The following is a 22,080-nucleotide window of genomic DNA, read 5'->3' as shown; positions in this document are numbered from 1 at the left end:
ATTCCAAGGGCGTTTAAACAGGTATATAATAGTGGGAATGGTTTAGGCATATGGGCTGAACGAAGGTAAATGGGACTATCTTGGTTTGCATGGACAAGATGGACCTGTATCGGTGCTATAGAACTCTGTGACCCTCTGACTATGTGTCTGTTAGGGCTCTAGTATCCCACCTCCATGCCCTAAGATCATCTGCCTCACCCAGTAGGTATTAAAATAAATGCAGTTAAGTCATCAGACCTTGCTCACTGCCTGACTTGCCCCTGCCCATCCTTTCTACTAGACCTCCACACCTCCACACCTAGACCAGATGTGGTTTTGCTGTGGCTCCCTGTTAGATTATTTGGATACTAACATTAGAGCTGCTGAAATCATTGCAACAACAGCTCTGCCACTGGTGCAGACTCGGGAGAGGGAAGACACAGCGCTGCTCCTAAGGGTTCATCTGCCGGGTCCTGATGCCAGCAGCTCTGTATAGGCTTTTGAATGACCTGTTAAAGGAGCCGATAGTGTTTTTATTAAGTAAAATTCTGCAACCTCGGGGTCTGTGCCCAACATGGTGGTGCTTGTGCAGACTCCAGGGGACCAGCGGACCAGTGCAGGGGACCAGAAGCAGGGAGAATACCCCCTGTAGAGAAGAAGCAGAGAAGACGACCTTACAGGACAGTGTCTGAGGGATCATAAACGTTGCGAGCATCTGGCAGTCGGGGGACCTACACGGGCTGCAGGGTGTTAAAGACTGACTGATCAGAAACAGGTATTGGAGCTGGGATGTGAGGTGCTGAGGGCAAGAAGGGCTCCCGAAGGGCCTTGGGCGCTGAAGGCTTCCTGATCGTACCGGATCCAAAGCTTGGTTTGTCGATGGAGGTTTGTGTGGCTGCAAAGTGGAGGAGAATCCCTGAAGGGATTCCCTTTTGCATCGCTTTCTCCTATTATTAGGGGCGCTGGGAAATGCTCATGGTGATTCTTTGTTTGCTTTACAGCAGACAAAAGTTAAATTATGTCATGTATGTTTCATTTTTAATGCATTACTAAGTGACAATAAAAGGAACCTTGAGCCATGCTGAGTCGCACTGAAAATGTCCTCGTCAGAATATTGATCCCCTCCAGTTCAGGTGCAGCCCATCCCTCTTGTACAGGTCCCATCATCCCTGGAAGAGACTCCAATGATCCATATACCTTTCCCCTTACCACCACACCTTCACCCCCCACCCCCGCCAGCATGGATTTTACCGTACAATTTTCCCCCTTCTTTGTCTGGTCAGCCCTAGAGGTCCTGCTTTTTTACTTACTGGCTAAATTTTCTTTGCAGGACCACCCACCCCCCCCCCCCTTCCTGCAGTTCCATTGGTAACAACATTATCCATGACCTGTGGGTGCTCACTGTCCCCTTTCAGGATGTCCAGTGCCCACTCCAGGGACCCTGACACCAGGGAGGCAAGACACTATCCCGGAGTCTCACTCGTAGACATGCCTATCTGTTCCCCTGATGGAAGTTCACTGTGTACATATTGCATTAAAATTTTGTTTGTATTCCTCCTGGTGTAATCTCCGGTTCACAAAATAGCGATGTGGGCAAATGCCAGCCAAATGCCTGACTGAGATCCTATGAAGCTTGCCAATCAACAACTGGTGTTTTTCAGATAATGAAAAGGGTGCATTTATTGTTGAGCTGCTTAAAGAGCACAACCGTTTACGAGCCCAACACCAGTCGCCTTCACTCCAGGTGAATTCCGAACTCTCCGAACAAGCACAGAAATGGGCGGAGCATCTTGTTAATATCAAAACACTCCAGCACAGCAGCACTAAGTATGGGGAGAACCTCTGGTACAAGTGGAGCAGCAACAAAGTGTTTCCAACAGGTACAGGGAATGTGATAGAGCTAAGGGTATAGATTGGCCTCTGGATGATGAGCTCCAGGTCTCTCCAGGTCAGCAATCTGAGGAGTGACCTCTCAGGGCCAGAGAGCACAGGTTTCAGGCTGAACTCTCGGGGTTAAAGAGCAGGGGGCTCAGAGCAACATTTTGTGGATTCAGTAGGATAAGTTTTATGAGAACTAAACATCAATAATGGAGCAATGATGAAAGGTAATGGAATGTGTTAAGCTGTGAATTTGAATTTTGAGGGGCTGGATGGCACAGTCTAAGAGACATTCTGTGCCGGTCATTAGGTATCTTCAAGGTGAAAATAAAATAAAACCTTCCTATAAAATTTTACTAAAATTAACTTCTTTTCCATCTCTTCCACACCACTGAAGAGATTAAATGGACTTTCTCTGGGACCAAGGGGTGCCCATGTCATCACTTATTTAATTGAGATGAATGATGACGGATCGTTTGCTCGACATTGCTATTACTTTGAAGGCTGATGATGCTTTCAGATTTCAGGTGTGCATGCTAAATTCATAGATTCTGGGGTCACTCCAGAGTTGCTCTAAGGACAACAGGCCCTTTGGCCCACTGAATCCCAACAAGCATTAAACAGCCATTTGCTAATCTGTCTCCAATTCAATTCTACATCTGGTTATATTTAGACTTGAAGTACAGACACGTTCACTTTTGATGTGAAGCAACATATCGAGCTTGGGTTTAGCTTTAGCAAGTAAAGGCTTGGAGAATTGTCACTAGGTCTGCAGGAGGAGCCTGACTCAACTGTGTAAATGTATGAAATACCTTCTTTATTTTTTTCCAGGAACAGAAGTGAGTCAAGCCTGGTACAAAGAAATTGAGGAATACAATTTTGATGCTCCAGGATTTCACAGTGGGACAGGTATGCTTTAGAATATTTGTAGATTGAGATTAGAGATCAAAGGATTCTGTTGCTGGAGAAATTCAGCAGGTCAAACAGTACCTTTATGTAGCAAAGGTGAAGATAGATCACCAACGTTTCAGACTGGAGCCCTTCATCAAGGTGTGGGAGAACATGGGAGATGTCCGAACAAAAGTGGGGGGGTGGGGGAGTTCGTGAGGATGGAAGATGATAGGTGGAGGGGGGGAGGAGTCTAGGCTAGGTAGAAATGAAGGAGGAACTGGAATAACTAGTTAAGGGGGGGTGGGGGAAAAAAGGCAAGCTGATTAGTGAAATGCAGTGAACTCAATGTTCATGCCTGGGGTTGGAGGGTGCCCAGAAGAAAAATGAGATGTTGTTTGATGGCATTAGATATTGATGTTTGAAGGTCACTATCTCCCTCAAAAAATAAAGCCTTTGAGGCATGGTCAGACCGCACTTCAGCAAGTTTGATCACCTGGCTGTACTTCTACTCCCGGTGTACAGAGACTGAGGACTACAACACTAGTAATGAAGAAAGTGAAAGCATGGTCAAGGGAAGCAGAGGAGCAGGACTGTCTTCATTACATGACAATAAATTGAACCTTGACTAAGCCTCCAACTTAAATGAATATGACACCCCTGTCAACACCTTCATCAAGACCTGTGTGGATGAGCGTGTGCCCACATCTATATGCTAGGAGTATCCCATCCAGAAGTTGTGGATGAACCAAAAGGTTCACAACCTGTGAGGGCGAGGTCAATAGTGTTTAAGACAAGTGATCCAGATCTCTACAAGAAGTCCAGATACGACCTACAGAAGGGCCCTGGGCACCATAGAAGCAATTCCGAGGAAAGCTGGAGACAGAGTCAGATACTCACCAGCTATGGCAGGGATTATAGGCCATTTACATCATACAAGGCAAGGGCAAACTTCATAAATGGCTTTGATGCTTCACTACCCAATGAGCTGAACATCTTTTATGCCCACTTTGAGAAGGAGAGCTCAATGATACCTATGAGAATCCCCGCAAAAGCTGACGATCTTGTGATATCCGTTTCTGAGGCTAACATCAGAACATCCTTCCAGAGGGAGAACCCTTTCAAGTTTACATTTTCACAAGCATTCAGTGTGCACATGCGTTTGTCACAGGAAAAAAAATTTGCACAACATAAATTTTTTGCGCACAATGACTACAAAAATTTGGAACGTTGGATGTCAACCACGTAAGAATACACCCTTCTCACCATAGTAACTGTAGTGCACCACTGTGGGGCGTATGTATATGTATTTGAGTGTGTGTGAACAGTTTTCCTGAGATGGTGGAAGGTAACAGTAAGTAAAGTCTCTTCTGTTATTTGAATCTTGCATCTCTAAGTTATTTAAGAAGCCTCCCAAGTAACTCAGAGACATAACGTGGTGACAGTGGTATAAGAGAACAAGAATAAAGCCAAACAATTGTTAGTAAGTCACTGAAATACGAGGGGGAAGAAGAGAAAAAGCATTACTGAAAAAAAATGGCTGAAACAACAGCAGTTCACCCAGTGATGGACTGGGAGGATGAAGACATTGTTGAATCATTTTAAAAAGTTTCAGCAGAAGTGCAATTTAGCATTCAAAAGCTATTTTAAAAATGCAACAGCAGAAAAAATTATATATTTCTCTGGACAGGGGAGCAAGGCCTTAATTATTTAATCGCTGAGAGCTTACAGATGTGGAGAAAAATGATCTAGAGTTGATATTTGCAAAATTGCTTCTAACCTTGAACCCAGATTTAATCATAGAATTAAACATTATGAATTTCAAGGCTTAATGCAAGAGGCTGATGAAACTTGATAACTTCTTCACTAGACTAAAAATTGTTGCTGGAAAAGGCAGATTTAAGGATATAGAGGAAAGATTAGTTGATCAACTAATATTGGGGAATGCCCATCCCGAAGGGAAGGATAGCTTGAAGCTGGCCGAAGCTATAGACACAGCCAGAGCCTTCAAAGCCATGAGAACATAAATGAAATCCCTATCTATGCAGACCCACTCACAGCAAAGAGAAGGAAGGGTTGATGCTATAAAGAACACAATAGAAAAGTACAAACGCCCAAGACCTGCAGTAAGTGTGGCAGACAACATCCCTTCGATGACCGAAACGAATGCACCACATATGGTGCTGAATGTAGAGCCTGTGGTAAAGCAAACCATTGGGTGAAGATGTGCAAGTCTGGTATGAAGAAAACAGTATTACCAGTGAAGAGAAAAGACAAGAAGAAGATCCACCACATAAAAGGAAACAACAATGCACACTCCAACACCTAGATACTGGACATAGAATCCATACACCTTCACAAGATGTCAGGTGAGATGAAAGAGGGAAATAAGTTGCAAACAAGGATCCAAATACAGAGGAGAATATAGAACAAGCCTACGATATTTAACCTAAAGGTGACGCCGTATACTGGATCACAAAGCAATGTCTCTCCAATCAGACTCTACCACCAGATGTTCCCAGAGAACAAAATAAAATGGTATCCAAAGGACGGTGCATTGGAAACAGCGAATGTCACATTAACAGCCTATGGTGGACCCATGATCAAGTAGCAAGGGATCAATGTATGTTCTATGTAGTAGATGCAAACGGACCAGCAATTCTAGGTCTGGATAGCTGCCAGGAGTTGCAATTGATTTCTGTCAATTATGAGATCCAGACGATGAAGATATCATATCCCAAAGGATCAACAGATAAACTCCATTGGAGTACCAACCTCCAGTCACAAACAAGGCTGAGTTCATGAGCATGTACCCGGAATGCTTTGATGATTCAGTTAGATGCTTTGGAGACTTTAGATCCAAACTGCAACCCAGTTTTCCTTGCTCCAAGGAAAGGACGATGTGTTACAAATGCTTTTTCAACAAGTAATACAAGGATGACCAAAGAGGATAAAGGAGAGACTGTGGTGAATGTCTGCCAAGCTGCCTGTCTCCCCTCTGGCGAGCCTTGCTGTACTAACATTGGCTGTGCATTATCTCTACTGTTAAGGACACTCCCCTTGGGTATAACTGTGTATGCACCTATTGTCTTCCATTATTGTACCATGAGTTTCTGCTAATAAAAGCCATGATTATTGTTTGACCACATTGTCTTTGTCTACTTCATCAACTGGCACTTCAATTTTATTAGCAGAAATGGATGCAGCATTCAAGCCAGAGCGGCTGATAATTGACCAGTCTGCCCCGAGGGCCAGAGAAATTTTCAACCTCTGGATTGCTTGTTTCAATTACTACATGGCTCGAAACAACGTGGTCGATGAGGCGATACAGTGGGGCCACCTGAACTCTCTGCTGGGTGAGGTCCCTTTCACCATAACGCAAGGAGCTACCACTCTGGCTATAGCCCGGGAACATCTGACTGCCTACTATGCAGTGCCACGGAATGTGGTGCTTGCTCGACACCAGTTGCTGACTGGACGCCAGAAACCTGGGGAAAGTGATGCTGCCTATGCACTGGCCCTCGACTCATTGGCAAATGAATGTGATGTCAGGGCAGTGCCTTGAAGCTGGATGCTTTTGTCAATGGGATTGACTCCAATTACATCCGACAGAGGCTGCTGGAGACGGAGCCCTTAACCTACGACCGGGCAGTCACTCTAGCCAAAACACTGAGAAGTGCCACATGGTCCAGTGAAATGCTAGAAACCGTAAAGGAAACATCCAGGAGTGCTGGAACCTCGGAGGAAAGAAAAGGGCAAACCCCTGAAAACTTCTACTTCTGTGATAAGAGCTGGCACCCCAGAGAAGTGCCCGGCTTGATTTGCTACCTGCAGCTATTGTGGGAAACTCAGCAACTTTGCTAAAGTGTGTAAGGCAAAAAGTACTCCCACTGATAAGAAGAAGAAGAGAAGCACCAAGAAAATGCATCCTGGAGCTGCAGGAATGGAAGACAACTGTGAAAAGGGCGAATCTTCAGACGAGCAGGCTGAATCGACTTCAAGTAACGGTGAGGTGAGATCCCTGTGATAGCTCAATTGACTGTATGTAAAGCTTGGGGGATGTTACGGACTGGAACAGTTGACTATGAAGGGGGAGGTGAATGGTGAGACTCTTGATTGCCAAATAGTCTCGGGGAGTACTGACAGCTACATCCATGAGAAAGTTGCCAGAGCCCTAAAGTTGCGGAGATATCCAGCGAACCGAAAGATATCGATGGCTTGTAGTGAACTTACAAAAACTGTACGGGACAAGTGTAAAGTTACTTTAAATTTGCAGGGACATTGCCTTGCTGATGTGTGGCTCTTTATTATGCCAGAGCTCTGCGCCCCTGAATTACTGTGGTTAGATATTCAATCTCAGATGAACAGTGTAGTGTTAAATTTTGGTGGGCCACTACCCACACTTACCATCCCCCGCGTTAGTTACTGCGGCCTGTCCGTATTAAAAATTAAAGCTCCTTCCCTTGTCAGTGATTTATTCCCTGAGTCTCAGCCGATTGCCACTAAGAGCCATTCTTACAACAAAGAGTATTGTGAGTTTATCAAAGCAGAGACCGAGAGATTGCTTAAAGAGGGAGTAATTGAAACTAGTAAGAGTCCGTGGCAGGCCCAAGTGGTAATCATGAAAAATCACACTAAGAGACGACTGGCTATTGACTACAGCCAGACAATCAACCATTACACTAACCTGGATGCCTATCCCCCTGCCGCGCATCAATGAAATGATTAATCAGATAGTGCAATACAAAATGTACTCCAATATCGACCTCAAAGCAGCTTATCACCAAATTCCCGTTAAGAAAAGGGAACGTCTCTATACGGCTTTTAAGGCTGATGGGGGGTTATACCAGTTTAAAAGGGTACCTTTTCGGGTCACTAACGGTGTGTCCGTGTTTCAGAGGGAAATGGATAAGATTGTTAGGACGTATGAATTACAGGGTACATTTCCCTATTTGGATAATGTCACTATCTGTGGGAAAACACAGGCTGAGCACATCAACAACTTAAGGAAATTTCGAGCAACAGCTAAAGAACTCGACCTTACATTTAGCGAGGGCAAATGTGTGTTCAACGCGACAGAGCGACCCATTCTGGGCTACATTGTCTGCAAGGGCGAAATCCACCCCAACCTTCAATGCATCAATATTGGTCAATCAGAGGCGACGTATCATTGGAGAATGGTGTTCTGCTGGCCAGATCAAGACTGATTATATCTGAAACAATGCAGGAAGAGATTCTCCAGAAAATACATGAAAGTCACATGGAATGGAGAAATGCAAACTCAGAGCAAAGTCAGCCGAGTACTGTATTAGTACATACAAAGGCATCGAAAATATGGTGGTGACGTCAAATATGCCAAAAGTACAGAAACACACAACAAAAAGAGGTAATGATACCCACAGAAGTACCTGCCAGGCCATGGCACACAGTGAGAACAGACTTGTTCACCGAGAATCAGGAATGGTAATTTAATAGTACCCTGTTACTACTCTCAGTTTCCATTCATCAAAAGGGTGAAAGACCTGAGAGCATCAACTATCACCTCAGAAATGAGAGCACTCCTTGCTGAACAAGGAATACCTGAGCAAGTAATATGCGACAATGGAACACAGTTCACATCACTAGAATTCAGAAAGCTGCCTGCAAACTATGGGTTTGTTATCACCTCATCATCCTCAAACTACCCCAAAGGTCATGGGTTCATTAAAAGACAAGTGTAAACTGTGAAACGCACACTAGTTAAGTGTCACAAAACAAAAGAAGACCCAAACCTAGCTTTCTATCATTATGAACCACACCTTTAAGGGCTGACATTGAAGTCCCCTGCAGAACTTCTAAATGGCAGGAGATTCAAATAACTCAGCCAAGCAAAATACACCCTCCAGAAGACCAGGAGGAAACCAGAAGATGACTTGCTGACATGCAAGAAGAAGGTCGCCAGCATTATAACAAACATTGCCAGAAATCTTCAGAGGGCAACATGTGCATATTCAAGAGCTGATGTTAAAAAAATGGAACCCAGCAAAGGTCATCAGAGAAGCTGAGATACCAAGATCGTACATTGTCGAGACAGACTCTGGGAATCAGCTGAGGAGGAACAGAATTCACATCCGGCCGACACAAGATGTGATGAAGCAGAAAGCTTTAATACCAGAAAAACCTGTAAGACCAATATTAAGTGAGGGATCAAGTGAAGAGACCACAAACACTAATACCGAAACATCAACACTGCAGATGTCAGGTGAAGTACAAGCAGCTACATCACCTACATGTTAACCAGCAACACAGAGCCCAACGGCCGCAGCCAAATCCACATGATGGCGAAGCAACATACCGCTGCCAGTGCAATATCGATAAAGAACTATATAAAAATATTTCTGTAAATAAACTAGTGTACAAGTTCAGTTACTTAAGTTGCATTGGAAAGAAAGTGATAAAGAACACAATTTTTTCTTTATCTTGAAAAGGAGGGATGTTATATAGTCAGGATAATGTGAACTATTTTGTAACCACGTAAGAATGCACCCTTCTCACTGTAGTAACTGTAGTGCACCACTGTGGGGCATATATATATGTATATGTGTTTGTGAACAGTTTTCCTGAGATGGTGTAAGTAACGTCTCCTCTTTTATTTGAATCTTGCATTTCTAAGTTATTTACGAAGCCTCCCAAGTAACTCAGAGACATAACATAGTCCATTCGAATTGCAGCCTCTTAACTTAATCACCACCCCACCTTCAGTACTAAGTCTTCAGTCCTAAGTCTTCAGTCATACTTCATCCTCCTTCGTTTTTCTGGCCTTATTGTGACTCAAACTCCCCACTCCTGCCAATTTCACGTTTTCCAACCTATCCTCAACCAAGGTGCCTTGGCCCTTTCTCCCACCATACCTAGAACCCCTCTCCTTCAAAAATACCAGCCCAGGCTTCTGACCCAGGCAGCTCGTGCCTTTGCAATCATCTTTGGACCTTGCAGCTGATGTTCCAAAGCTTGAAGGATTTCCAGTGCCCCACAGTCCCAGCAGTCTGTGCCATTTGACCACCCAAGAATTTCTAGGCCTCCTGAAAGCTATCTTTTTCTCAAATATGTCTCAAATTGCATCCAATATCTGAATGTACTCTCCATCCCCACAATTAAACTATTTTGCATTTTAACGGGTGAATCCTGGGGATATTGTCAATTTACAAAATTGGATATAGTGTGGTATTAAAAGGACCAGTCAGGTTGTCTGTTAAAACATCATTCACATGGCCTGTGTCAACTTCGGTGAGCATTGGTTCATCAGTCCACACAACCATGTATAATCTCTTTCGATAACGTCTGTACCAATTCCTGTTTCAAGGACTGCCTCCAAAACATAGATGGCTTTTGGGACAGAAAATCCAGGCACTGTAGCATAGCTATGGAGGAAAACTGGCCCTTTGTAGGTGATGAGAAATTATACTGAGGTTCCAGATGCCCTCACATTACATTTCAAAATAAAGCCATTCTGGTCTAGATTTATTAATTTCTGAAAATATTGACCAAGTCTGTTAGCCAGGGCCTTAGAAGTCAATTTATAATCTGAATTTATTAATGAAATGAAGAATATTTTAATGAGTATCTTTTTTTATGAATCACTGTAATTATGGGCAATAGAGAAATGATTCAGGGAGAGTTTGGGTTTTATGTTAATTACATCTCCTTCTCATCCTTAAATTCTCTATAAGATTCAGGTGGAAAAATGTCTTCCCCTGGTAATTTAATAGATTTAATTTGGAAGCTTTTTCAATCTCTTTAGGGGTAAAGGGGAGGTCCAAATTCACTTGATCTTGGTCAAGTTTGGGCAGTTCAACAGTGGACAAAAAAATCATCAATCTTGGTCAGGTCTTCTGATAATTCTGATTTATATAAGTTTGCATAAAACTGTTTAAATATGTCATTCATTTTCATTAGATTATATGAGACTGAACTTAATTCAGTCTGAATTGCATTAATTGTCCTCGAACTTCCCTCTCTTTTCAGTTGCTAAGACAAGACTTTGTGTGCCTTCTCTCCCAATTCATACTATCTTTAGTTCTTAGAATGTTGGGGTTTTTTTCATTTCCATAAGTGTGTAGTGTATTGTACTTGCAATTTTAGTTTACAACCAATTTATATACATCATTGGAACCAGATAGTTGGAACTCCTTTTCCAATTTCGGAATTTATGTTTCTTCTATGTCTATTTCTTCTTAATACCTTTTGTATATTAGATTATTTGTCCCCTTAAATAGGCTTTTAACATGTCCCATAATATAAAACTATGAGGAGTAGAGGGACAGTTTGTCCCACAGAATAACTTTATCTGGTTTTTGAAAAAGGGTGTGGTTCAAACACCTATTATGAGTTAGTTAGTTTTTCTGGCATCAAAATAGAGGGTCAAGTGTGAATGATCCGATAGGATTCTGGATAAGAGTTCAGACTCTAATGTTCTATGAATTAGCTGTGTTGACAACAGAAAATGATCAATCCTAGCATGAGAGTTATGGGGGCAGGAATAAAAAAGATAGTTCCTGGTTTGAAGGTGCGTTTTCATCCACACATCAGTCAAATTTAAATCTTTCATAAAAGCCAAGGTAGCTTTGGCTGCCTTTATTTCGGATACTGTCGGAGTTGACTTGTCCAGGACAGGATCCAAGCATAAATTAAAATCACCCCCTACAAGTTTATTTTGTCATCCCCTTGACATGTTAAGAAAAACATTGGATCAGTCTTCACTGTGGAATACATTAGTAGCATGGCTCTCTTGGAAGAGAAGTGAGTGTGGTCAAGATCAGGAGCGAGAAGGTACTTGGGAAGCTAAATGGTCTAAGGGTAGATAAGTCTCCCGGACCAGATGGAATGCACCCTCAGGTTCTGAAGGAGGTAGCTGTAGAGATTGTGGAGGCATTGGGAATAATCTTCCAGGAATCAATGGATTCGTGCATGGTTCCAGTGGACTGGAGGATTGCAAATGTGATTCTGCTGTTCAAGAAGGGACTGAGGCAGCAGAAAGGAAATTATTGACCTATTAACCTGTCTGGGAAGCTGTTGGAGTCGATTGTCAAGGATGAGATTACAGAATACCTCGTGATGCATGAAGAAAGGCCCAAATCAGCATGGTTTCCGTAAAGTAAAATCATGCCTGACAAACCTATTGCAATTTTTTTTATAGGATAAACAGGGGAGATACAGTGGATGTTGGGTATTTGGACTTTAAAAAGGCTTTCGACAAGGTGCCACACATGAGGCTGCCAAACAAGATGAGAGCCCATGAAATTACAGGCTAGAGCATTGGCTGGTCGGCAGGAAACAGAGAAGAGGAATAAATGTTGGGGCTGCTTCTTTTTACATTGTATATAAATGATTTGGATTATGGAATAGATGGCTTTGTTTCTAAATTTGCAGATGATACGAAATAATAGGTGGTTCAGGGAGGGGATGTTAAAGATATCGAAAGGTTACAGAGAAACTTGGATAGATTAGGAAAATGGGCAAAAAGGTGGCAGATGATATATAATGTTGGAAAGTGTACAGATGTACTTTGGTAGAAGATATAAATGGGGAGAAAATTCAAAATTCCAAGGTGCAAATGGACTTGAGAGTCCTCGTGCAGGATACACTAAAGGCTGAGTTCCAGGTTGAGTCGATGGTGAAGAAGGTGAATGCAATGATGGCATTCATTTCTAGAGGGATACAATACAAGAGTAAGGATGTCATGTTGAGACTCTATAAAGCACTGGTGAGACCTTACATGGAGGGCTGTGTACAGTTTTGGGTGCCATATTTTAGAAAAGACATGCTGGTGCTGGGAAGGGTTCAGAGACTTATTAGAATGATACCAGGAATGAAAGGGTTAGTATATGAGGAAAGACATTCACCTCCTGGACTTTACTCATTGGAGAACAGAAGGATGAGGGGGGACCTCAGAGACATTTTGAATGCTGAAAGGCCTGGACAGAGTAAATGTGGCAAGGATGTTTTCTATGGTAGGGGATTCTAGAACAAGAGGACGTAATTTCAGGATAAAAGGGCATCAATTTAAAACAGTGATGTGAAAACATTTCTTTATATAACCATATAACCACATAACAATTACAGCACGGAAACAGGCCATCTCGGCCATTCTAGTCTGCACCAAACCAAGTCCTCTCCTCTAATCCCACCTTCCTGCACCCTGCCCATAACCCTCCATTCCCCTCCCATCCATATACCTGTCCAATTTTTCCTTAAATGACAAAATTGACCCTACCCCCACTACTTCTCCTGGAAGTTCATTCCACACAGCCATCACTCTCTGAGTAAAGAAGTTCCCCTATCAAATACCTCTATCAAATCTCCCCCGTCAGCCTTCTACGCTCCAAAGAATAAAGACCTAATTTGCTCAATCTTTCTTTGTAATCTAGATTCTGAAACTCAGGTACCATTTTTGTAAATCTTCTCTGCACTCTCTCTACCTTGTTGACATCCTTCCTATAATTTGGTGACCAGAACTCCACACAGTATTCTAAATTTGCCCTCACCAATGCCTTGAACAGTCTCAACATCACCTGCCAACTCCTATATTCTATGCATTGAATTATAAAGGCCAGCATACTAAAAGCCTTCTTCACCACCCTAGCCACATGAGATTCTACCTTCTGTCTTGATTATTCCTTCCAAAATGAAGCATTTCACACTTACCTGCATTAAACTCCATCTGCCACCTTTCTTCTAAACAGTCCAAATCCCTCTGCAATCTTTGAAAACCTTCTTCATTATCTATAATTCCACCTATTTTAGTATCATGTGCATATTTACTAATCCAATTTACCAGCCCATCATCCGGGTCATTAATGTAAATGACAAACAGCAAGGGACACAATACAGAACCCAGAGGCACACTGCTTGCTTCCGGCCTCCAGGCTGACAAACAGTTATCCACTATGACTCTCTGGCATCTCCCTTCCAGATACCATTGAATCCATTTGACCTAACTCAAAGTTAATACCTAGCACTTGAACCTTCCTCACTAACCTTCCATGCGGAACCTTATTGAAGGCCTTACTGAACTCCATATAGAAAACATCCACTGCTTTCCCTTCACCTCTTCAAAAATGTCAACAAGATTGGACAAACATGACCTTCCACACACAATCCCGTGTTAAGTGTTCCTGATCAGACCCTGTCTCTCCAGATACTTATATGTTTTATCGCTAAGAGCGCTTTCCATTAACTTACCTACCATTGATGTCAAAGTTACAGGCCTATAATTGCTCGGCTTGCTCCTTGAACCCTTTTAAAACAAAGGAACCACATGTACAATACACCAATCCTTCGGCACTATTACCTGCCTCTAATGACATCAGAGCCGCTGCTATTTCCTCACTAATTTCTCTCAAGGTTCTGGGGAATATCCCATCAGGACTTGGAGATTTATCCACCTTTATATGCTTCAAAAGCTCCAGTACTTCCTTTCTTAATCACTATAGTCTCCATAATTACCCTCTTTGTTCCTATATCCTGCACAATTCAATATCCTTCTCCTTAGTAAATACCAAAGAAAAGAACTTGTTCAAAATCTCCCTTATCTCATTTGGCTCCACACATAGTTGTCCTTTCTGATTCTCTAATGGACCAATTTTATCCTCACTCTCCTTTTGCTATTAACATATTTATAGAAAACCTTTGGATTTATTTTCGTCCTGTTTGCTATAGCCATCTCGTACCTTCTTTTAGCTTTTCTTACTTCTTTCTTAAGATTCTTTTTATATTCAATGTATTCTCCACGCATCTCCTTTATTTGTTGTTTCTTATATTTATTGCAGGTCTCCCTCTTTTTTGAACCAAGTTTCCAATATCCCTTGAAAACCATGGCTCTCTCAAACTTTTGACCTTGCCTTTTATGCTAACAGGAACATAAAGATTTTGTACCCTCAAGATCTCACCTTTAAAAAACCTCCATTGCTCTACTACATCCTGCCCATAAAACAAATTGTCCCAATCCACTCCTCATAAATCTTTTCAAATCTAGCTTTTCCCCACTCAAAAACCTCAACCCTAGGCCCTGACCTATCCCTTTCCATAATTATATTGAAGCTGATGGCACTATCACTGGATCCAAAGTGCTCCCCAACACATACCTCCATCACCTGAACTATCTCATTCCCCAACAGTAGATATAACACTGCCCCTTCTCCAGTTGGTACCTCTACATATTGCTCTAAAAAACTATCCTGCACTCATTTTACAAACTCCAATCCATCCAGCCCTTTCACAGAATGGGTTCCCCAATCTATATTTGGAAAATTAAAATCTCCCACTATCACAACCCTGTGCTTATTACAAATATCTGTTATCTCCCTACAAATTTGCTCCTCTAGTTCTTGCTCCCCACTAGGTGGTCTATAATACACCCTATAAGTGTGACTACCCATTTCCATTCCTCAGTTCCACCCATACAGCCTCTCTGGACGAGCCCTCTAATTTATCCTGCCTAAGCTCCGCTGTAACATCTTCCCTGACAAGCAATGCTACACATCAGACGCTATCACATCATACTGCCAAGTGTCTATCCATACCTTTAGCTCATCTACCTTCCTTACAATGCTCCTAGCATTAAAATATATGCATTTCAGAAATTTCCCACTGCTTATTCTCTTTTATCCCCCATCTTCACAAACAACTCTAGCCATAGCAAATGTCCCTGCCAGGATCTTGGTCCCCCTGTGATTCAAGTGCAACCCATCATTCTGTAAAGGTCCTATCTCCCCCAAAAAACGGTCCCAGTGATCCAGAAACTTGAATCCCTGCCTCTTGCTCCATCCCTTCAGCCACGCATTCATCCTCCACCTGCTCTCACTGTCACATGGCACAGGCAGTAATCCTGAGATTACTCCCTTTGTGGTCCTTCTTTTCAACTCCCTACCTATCTCCCTATATCATTTTTCAGGACCTCTTCTCTCTTCCTCTCTACGTCATTGGTACCTACACGTACTACGACCTCTGGCTCATCTCCCTCCCACTTTAGGATATCTTGGACTCGAGCAGCAACATCCTGGACCAGGGAGGAAAACCACTGAATCCCCTATCTGTCCTTCTAATGATTGAGTCCCCTATGACTATGCCCTCCTCTTCCTTTCCCTACCCTTCTGAGCCACAGGTGCAGACCCTGTGCCAGAGGTACAGCCACTGTTGCTTTCCCAAACTAGGCTGCCCTCCCCAACAGTACTCAAAGAGGAGTACCTATTATTGAGGGTTACAGCCACAGGGTTCATCTCTAGCACCTTACTCTTCCCCTTCTCTCTCCTAACTGTGACCCACTTATCCTCCTCCTGCAGTCCTGGTGTGACCACCTAACTGTAACTCTTATCTATGGCATCGTCATTTTCTCTGACCAGGGCAAGGTCATCAAGCTGCAGCTCCAGTTCCCTAACACGGTTCCTGAGAAGCCACAGCTCAGTACACCTGGTTCAGACATGGACGTCCGGGAGGCTAGAAGACTCCAGAACCTCCCACATCTGACACTGAGAACAGCAAACTGCCCACACACTCATTCTTTCTCTCTCCCTTTCCTCAAGTGCAAAAGAAACAAATAAACAACTAAACCAGCCTTACCTTAATGCGAACAAGCTTGGCCTCAGCTTCGATGGCCGCTCCTTAACCTTACCCTCCTTTTATTGGCCCTCTACCAATTAACCCCATCACTTTCTCCTCGCCTCTCCTCCACTCGACTCCTCCGATGCCTTGCCCAAACTTCTAGGCCTTTAGTCAGAGGGTTGTGAGTCTGTGGAACATGTTGCCACAGGCTGCTGTGGAAGCAAGGTTGTTGGATGTCTTTAAGGCAGAGATTGACAGGTATTTGATTAGTCAGGGCATCAAGAGTTAAAGAGAGAAAGTTAAGGATGGGGCTGAGTGGGTAGATGAATCAGCTCATGATTAGAATGGCGGAGCAGACTCGATGGGCCAATGGGCCAACTTCGGCATGAAACACGAAAGTCTGCAGATACTGTGAATATAGTCAAAACACAACAAAATGCTGGAGGAACTCAACTAGTCTTTCAGGATCCATAGGAGACAAAGATGTATTGCTGAGATTTTGGATCAGAGCCCTTCTTCAAGGAATAAGCAGAATAAGCCAGAAGCAGGAAATCTCAGAATTCAAACAATGGGGGAAGAATCTAGACCAGCAAAAGGTATTAGGTAAGGATTTATCATATGTGTGTGACAGGAGATGGAATGGAGAGACAGAGATAGGGAAAGGCAATGGGGGAAGAAGGGCCTGGGGAATTTAACGAAAGCCAGAGACGTCGATATTAATGCCATCCAGTTGGAGGGTGCCCAGTTGGAAGATGAGGTGTTGTTCCTCCAATTTGTGGGTGGTCTCACTCTGGCAGTGCATGGACAAACATGTCAACAAGGGAATGGGATGGAGAATTGAAATGGATGGCCACTGGGAGATCCACGATATTGCAGCCAACAGAGCCGAGGTGCTCAACAAAGTGATCTCCCAGTCTGCATCCTGTAATGAGCCCAGAGGACCCCAAATCCCAGCAGCAATAGATATTCACCAAGACAAATGGTTACTTGAACAAAAGTTGCTTTTAATTGTGTTTAAACATGAAAACAGGATCAAACTCTAACTATCACTATTAACTTACTTAACCTAACTTAATCCCCTTTTAATTCTAAGCGCACGTGTATGTAATGTGTGTGTAAGTTTAGAAAAGTTCTTTGGTTCACAGTCCAATCTCACTTCTCATTCCTCGAAGTTCACTTGTTGCAGGCAATTCTTATACTGTGCACAGAATTTAACATTTATGAAGTTCACCAAGCTTTGGTGTTTGAAGGTAAATGGTTACCGCTCAGGAAGGTTCTTGCTGGTTTTCAGAGAGAGATTTGTTGTTCCTGCTACAAACTGATCTCTTTTAATCAGCCACATCAGTATCTTGCTGAAGAAACTTGCCCCATCAGGGTTTTCCAGATGATAACCTCTTTCTTTCACATCACCACAGAGTTCCTTTTTGTTTTTCTTATTTCAAGTGAAACATTATGCAGCCAGTCCTCTCCTCTTGTATGAACCACACGGCCTTTGAACAGACTGAACTAAGCACACACAACCCATCTTCAAAATAAGGTTTTTCCACAAGCTTGCCAGCTTGTCCTATTCCACTCCCAGCTGCTGCTGCTGAACTGAATTTTCTCTCTCTCTCTTGCTCAAAGAAAAGCCTGTTTCACTCTCTCTGTTTGCAAAACCACATGACCCCCTTAGAACAGCAAACTGCCCTCAGACAGTCAAAACTAATTCTCCAAGTTCTTTCATCAGTTGCTTTTCAAAACAACAATCCATTAGTGAAGTCCCTTGGGCATACTTCAAAGTTTTTGCAAAGGCTCTCGGATCTGGCCTGTCCAGCTTGAGCAAAGCTCCAGTATTTTAAATGAGATCTGTTTTGAAGTGTTTGAATGTGACACTAAAAAACCTGCCACAATTTATCTCCCAAAAATATATCTATATACAATGCAAACACAACTTATTCTGTCACAGTCCATTCTCTCCAATGTAGAGGAAACCACAACAGGAGAACTGGATGCAGTAGATGACCCCTGCAGATTCACAAGTGAAACATTGAACATAGAACAATAGAACAATACAGCACAGTACAGGCCCTTCAGCCCTCGATGTTGTGCCGACCTATATATTCCTTCCTAAAAAAAAGTACCAAACCCTCCCTACCTCATAACCCTCATCCATGTGTCCTTCTAAGCTCTCTTAAATCCCCCCAATGTTTCAGCCTCCCACAACTCGAGGCACCCACAACTCTGTGTAAAAAATTTACCCCTTATGTCTCCCCTAAACTTTCCTCTCTTAACTTTGTACTTATGTCCTCTGGTGTTTGCTGATCCTGCCCTAGGAAACAGGTGCTGGTTGTCCACCCTATCTATACCTCTCATAATCTTCATTTGTGACAAGAGCTTAGAGTTACGTTCAAACTGTAGGCAGCATTGGACCACACCTGATCGCCTCAATGCATACATCTTGAGGCACCATCCCACAGAGATGTTTTCAATGCTTTCAGTGCCCACTTTCTGCAGCCATCCATGTTCCTGGGCACTCGAGTTTTTAAACTAGACTGTGATGCAACTAGTTAGTGCACTTCTCACAGAACATTCAATGACGTGGAGCATCTCCTCAGAGAGGCACTGGCCTGCCTCCTTCACAAGCTGTTGGCGTGGAGTATGCACATTACTTGTGACCACAATGAATTCCTCCTGGAATCTAAAGTTGTGCAGGTTGCTAGTTTAATTGGCCACTAAGTTTCCCCTCATGTATGGGTGACTGAATGTGAGGAGAATAAAAAAGTAGAATTAATGTCAGGTGAGTGTATATTTAGGTTGTTGTTCAACATGGGCTCAGTGGACTGAAGGGCTTATTCCTGCACATTCTGACAGTATGATGATACAAGCCTTCTTCCTTTTTTCTTTGATTCCAGGGCACTTCACCCAGCTGGTGTGGAAGGCATCAAGAGAGATAGGGGTGGGAATTGCAACAGATGGAAAAGGCAAGTTCATCGTGGTGGCAGTTTACAATCCAGCAGGGAACATCAGCAACCCTGGCTACTTCAAGGATAATGTGTTACCAGCCAGAAAACCATGAGTAAAGAATGGCTCTCATCAGATGCAGTCGCCCAAAAATGCAAATAATTTAGGTTGAAATTTGATTAGTGCTTCAAATAGCATTTATTTCCCAAATCTGAGTGGCTTTAGCTATAATCTTTTAATAATATGATCGAATACTCTGTGAGCACACACAAATAATTGTTCATCCCTAGTTTCTTTCCCTGTTAAGTTGGCTGTTGTGATTTTAGATGTCAGGTTCTGAGGTATAAAATTGCCTGACTGAATAGTTCTGTCTTTCTTTCACTCTCTCTGAGGCAGTGCCTGAAATCTTTTGTTCATCAAGATTGTTTACCTATTCAAAGTTCTTTACATGGTAGGTTTCAAGTTATATTTTAAACCTGCCTCACAGGAATTGTGTTTTACAATTAAAGTCACAGTATGTTATACACAGTAAAGGTCTGATAATCTAGAACTCTCAAGAACTTGCTGAGCTAGATTGACATACTATTGGATATTGTTCCTATTAACAACAAGCACATCCATTTTAACTTTTTAATATTAATCAGTAATATTATAAATTTTGGAGCAAACCCAATAGGTTTAAAAGGACCACATGGTGCTGTGCCTTGGGTTAAAAGGGAGCACTGGAAACAACCCATGAGTTCAGAGGAAGTGCTCAAAGTTGCCCAGTGAGGAGCATTCAGAAACAGAATAGAAGCTGGCAACTAGAAAAGGAGTGGGAAAAATGAAGCCCCATTGAGTTTTAATGGAGTGGGAAACAGTACCCATTGAAAGCACACTGAAGCCAAATGCATCGGGATTTCCAAAGAGCAGGATAATTGGAATTTTACTGGATGTTACTGAGATGTTTAAAGTATAAACTGAGTTCCTTTAATTAATTGAGATTGAACCACAGCATTTATCGATTGGATTTTCAATAATTAAAGGAGATTGTCTTACGAGCACAATTCGAACAGAGCTTAGGCAGAGTAGTGTTTTGGATATTTCCTGCCAGTTTTCTTGTGCAAGCTGGGAGAGGCCTCAGGGAAATTGGCTTTCACCTCCTGCTGGAGTCTCTTCTAACATTTCCTTCTGAACCCTGATTTTAAATACTTTCCTATTGCAACACCCATTGAATGCAGAAGCACATAGGTTCCTTGGGGCCTTGGTAATGCACCATAGCAACAGTTCTGAAGCAAGCTGCAGATTTTCCAATCCGAATGCCTTTCATGTTGTTTGTGAGATGTTTAGCATATGAGCATCTGGAAATGCTTGTCCATTGGGGAAGCTCTGTTGCATTTAAAATCTGCTTTAAAGGGGTGTCTCTGGTTTTACTACCACTTTTGGTTAAAATAAAGAATCACACTCTGCTCAGCTGCTGGTGTATGTTCTATTTGACACCTACAAGTTACACAAAGAACCAGGACTTTACACAGAAAAGGAGAATGAGATATTTTGGGATGTCTGGTCAATAGAAACGCAGGCTAAGTAAGTTTGAAGTCATTGCAACCATGACAAGAGTTCTCGCACCATTTTACGAGCCTCCCAGCCTCCTAAATGTATGCAGCTTCATTATAACCATATAACAATCACAGCAGAAAAACAGTCCAACTTGGCCCTTCTAGTCCATCCAGAGCACTTTCTTCTACCTAACCCCACTCAATCCATAATCCTCCACTCCTTTCCCATCATATACATATCCAACTTCCCCTTAAATGCTAATATTGAGCCTGCCTCCACCACTTCATCTGGCATTCCACACACACACACACACACACACACACACACACACACACACACACACACACACACACACACACACACACACACACACACACACACACACACACACACACACACACACACACACACACCCCCAATGCTCAACTCATGTCCTCTTGTTTGCATCTCCCCCCTTTCTTAAAGGAAAAAGCCTTTCCACATAAACTCTATCTATATCCCTAATAATTTTAAATACCTCAACCATATTCCCTCTCAACTTTCTATGTTCCAAAGAACAAAAACCTAACATTTAGCCTTTCCATTTAACTTAGACACTGTAACCATGGCAATATTCTCTGCACTCTCTCCAATTTGTTGATTATCTTTCCTATACGTTGGTGACCAAAACTATCCCCAACACTCCAAGTTTGATCTCACCAATGCCTTGTACAATTTTAGCATAACATCCCAGCTCCTATACTCAATGTTCTGATTTATAAAAGCCAACATACATAAGCTTTCTTCACCACCCTATCCACATGTGAATTCACCTTCAGGGAACTATGCACCATTATTCCTAGATCCCTTTGTTCTACTGCACTCTTCAATTGTCTACCATTATTGTTCCCTATGAGGCCAATAACTGTTGTATTATCTGCCATCTTAATGATTCTGTTGGAACTGAATCTGGCAGTGCAGTCGTGAGCCAGCAGCGTGAACAGTAGCGGACTGAGTACACAGCCCTGAGATGAGCCAGTGCTCAATGTGATGAGGCTTCAGCTTTTCCTGCCCACCTGGACTGACTTTGGTCTTTCTGTCAAGACATCCAGAATCCAGTTGCAGATAGGGATGTTGAGTCCCAGCGAAGACACTTTATCCACAAGCCTCTGAGACATGATTGCGTTGAACACTGAGCTGAAGTCAGTGAACAACAGCCTGGAGTATGAGGCATCATTCTCTAGGTGGGTCAGGATGGAGTGGATGGTCAAGGCTATTGCATTATCTGAACACCGATTT

General features: G+C 42.7%; 1 protein-coding gene across 4 annotated transcripts in view; it reads left to right on the top strand.

Annotated features, from left to right (window-relative positions):
- Window positions 1-20,715, top strand: part of glipr2 (GLI pathogenesis-related 2) — a 157,348-nt gene extending 136,633 nt beyond the window's left edge. For all 4 annotated transcript variants that reach the window (XM_069935604.1, XM_069935587.1, XM_069935596.1 and 1 more), the window contains 3 exons: window positions 1,641-1,859; window positions 2,689-2,766; window positions 19,215-20,715. In XM_069935604.1, coding sequence (XP_069791705.1) covers window positions 1,641-1,859; window positions 2,689-2,766; window positions 19,215-19,378 — 461 coding nt within the window. In that variant the 3' untranslated portion in view covers window positions 19,379-20,715. The remainder of the gene's footprint in view (window positions 1-1,640; window positions 1,860-2,688; window positions 2,767-19,214) is intronic.
- Window positions 20,716-22,080: the final 1,365 nt, after the last annotated feature.

Source organism: Narcine bancroftii, chromosome 1 (assembly GCF_036971445.1).
Source record: "Narcine bancroftii isolate sNarBan1 chromosome 1, sNarBan1.hap1, whole genome shotgun sequence".
In the NCBI taxonomy this organism is placed as follows: domain Eukaryota; kingdom Metazoa; phylum Chordata; class Chondrichthyes; order Torpediniformes; family Narcinidae; genus Narcine; species Narcine bancroftii.
This window is presented reverse-complemented; position numbering and strand designations above follow the sequence as displayed.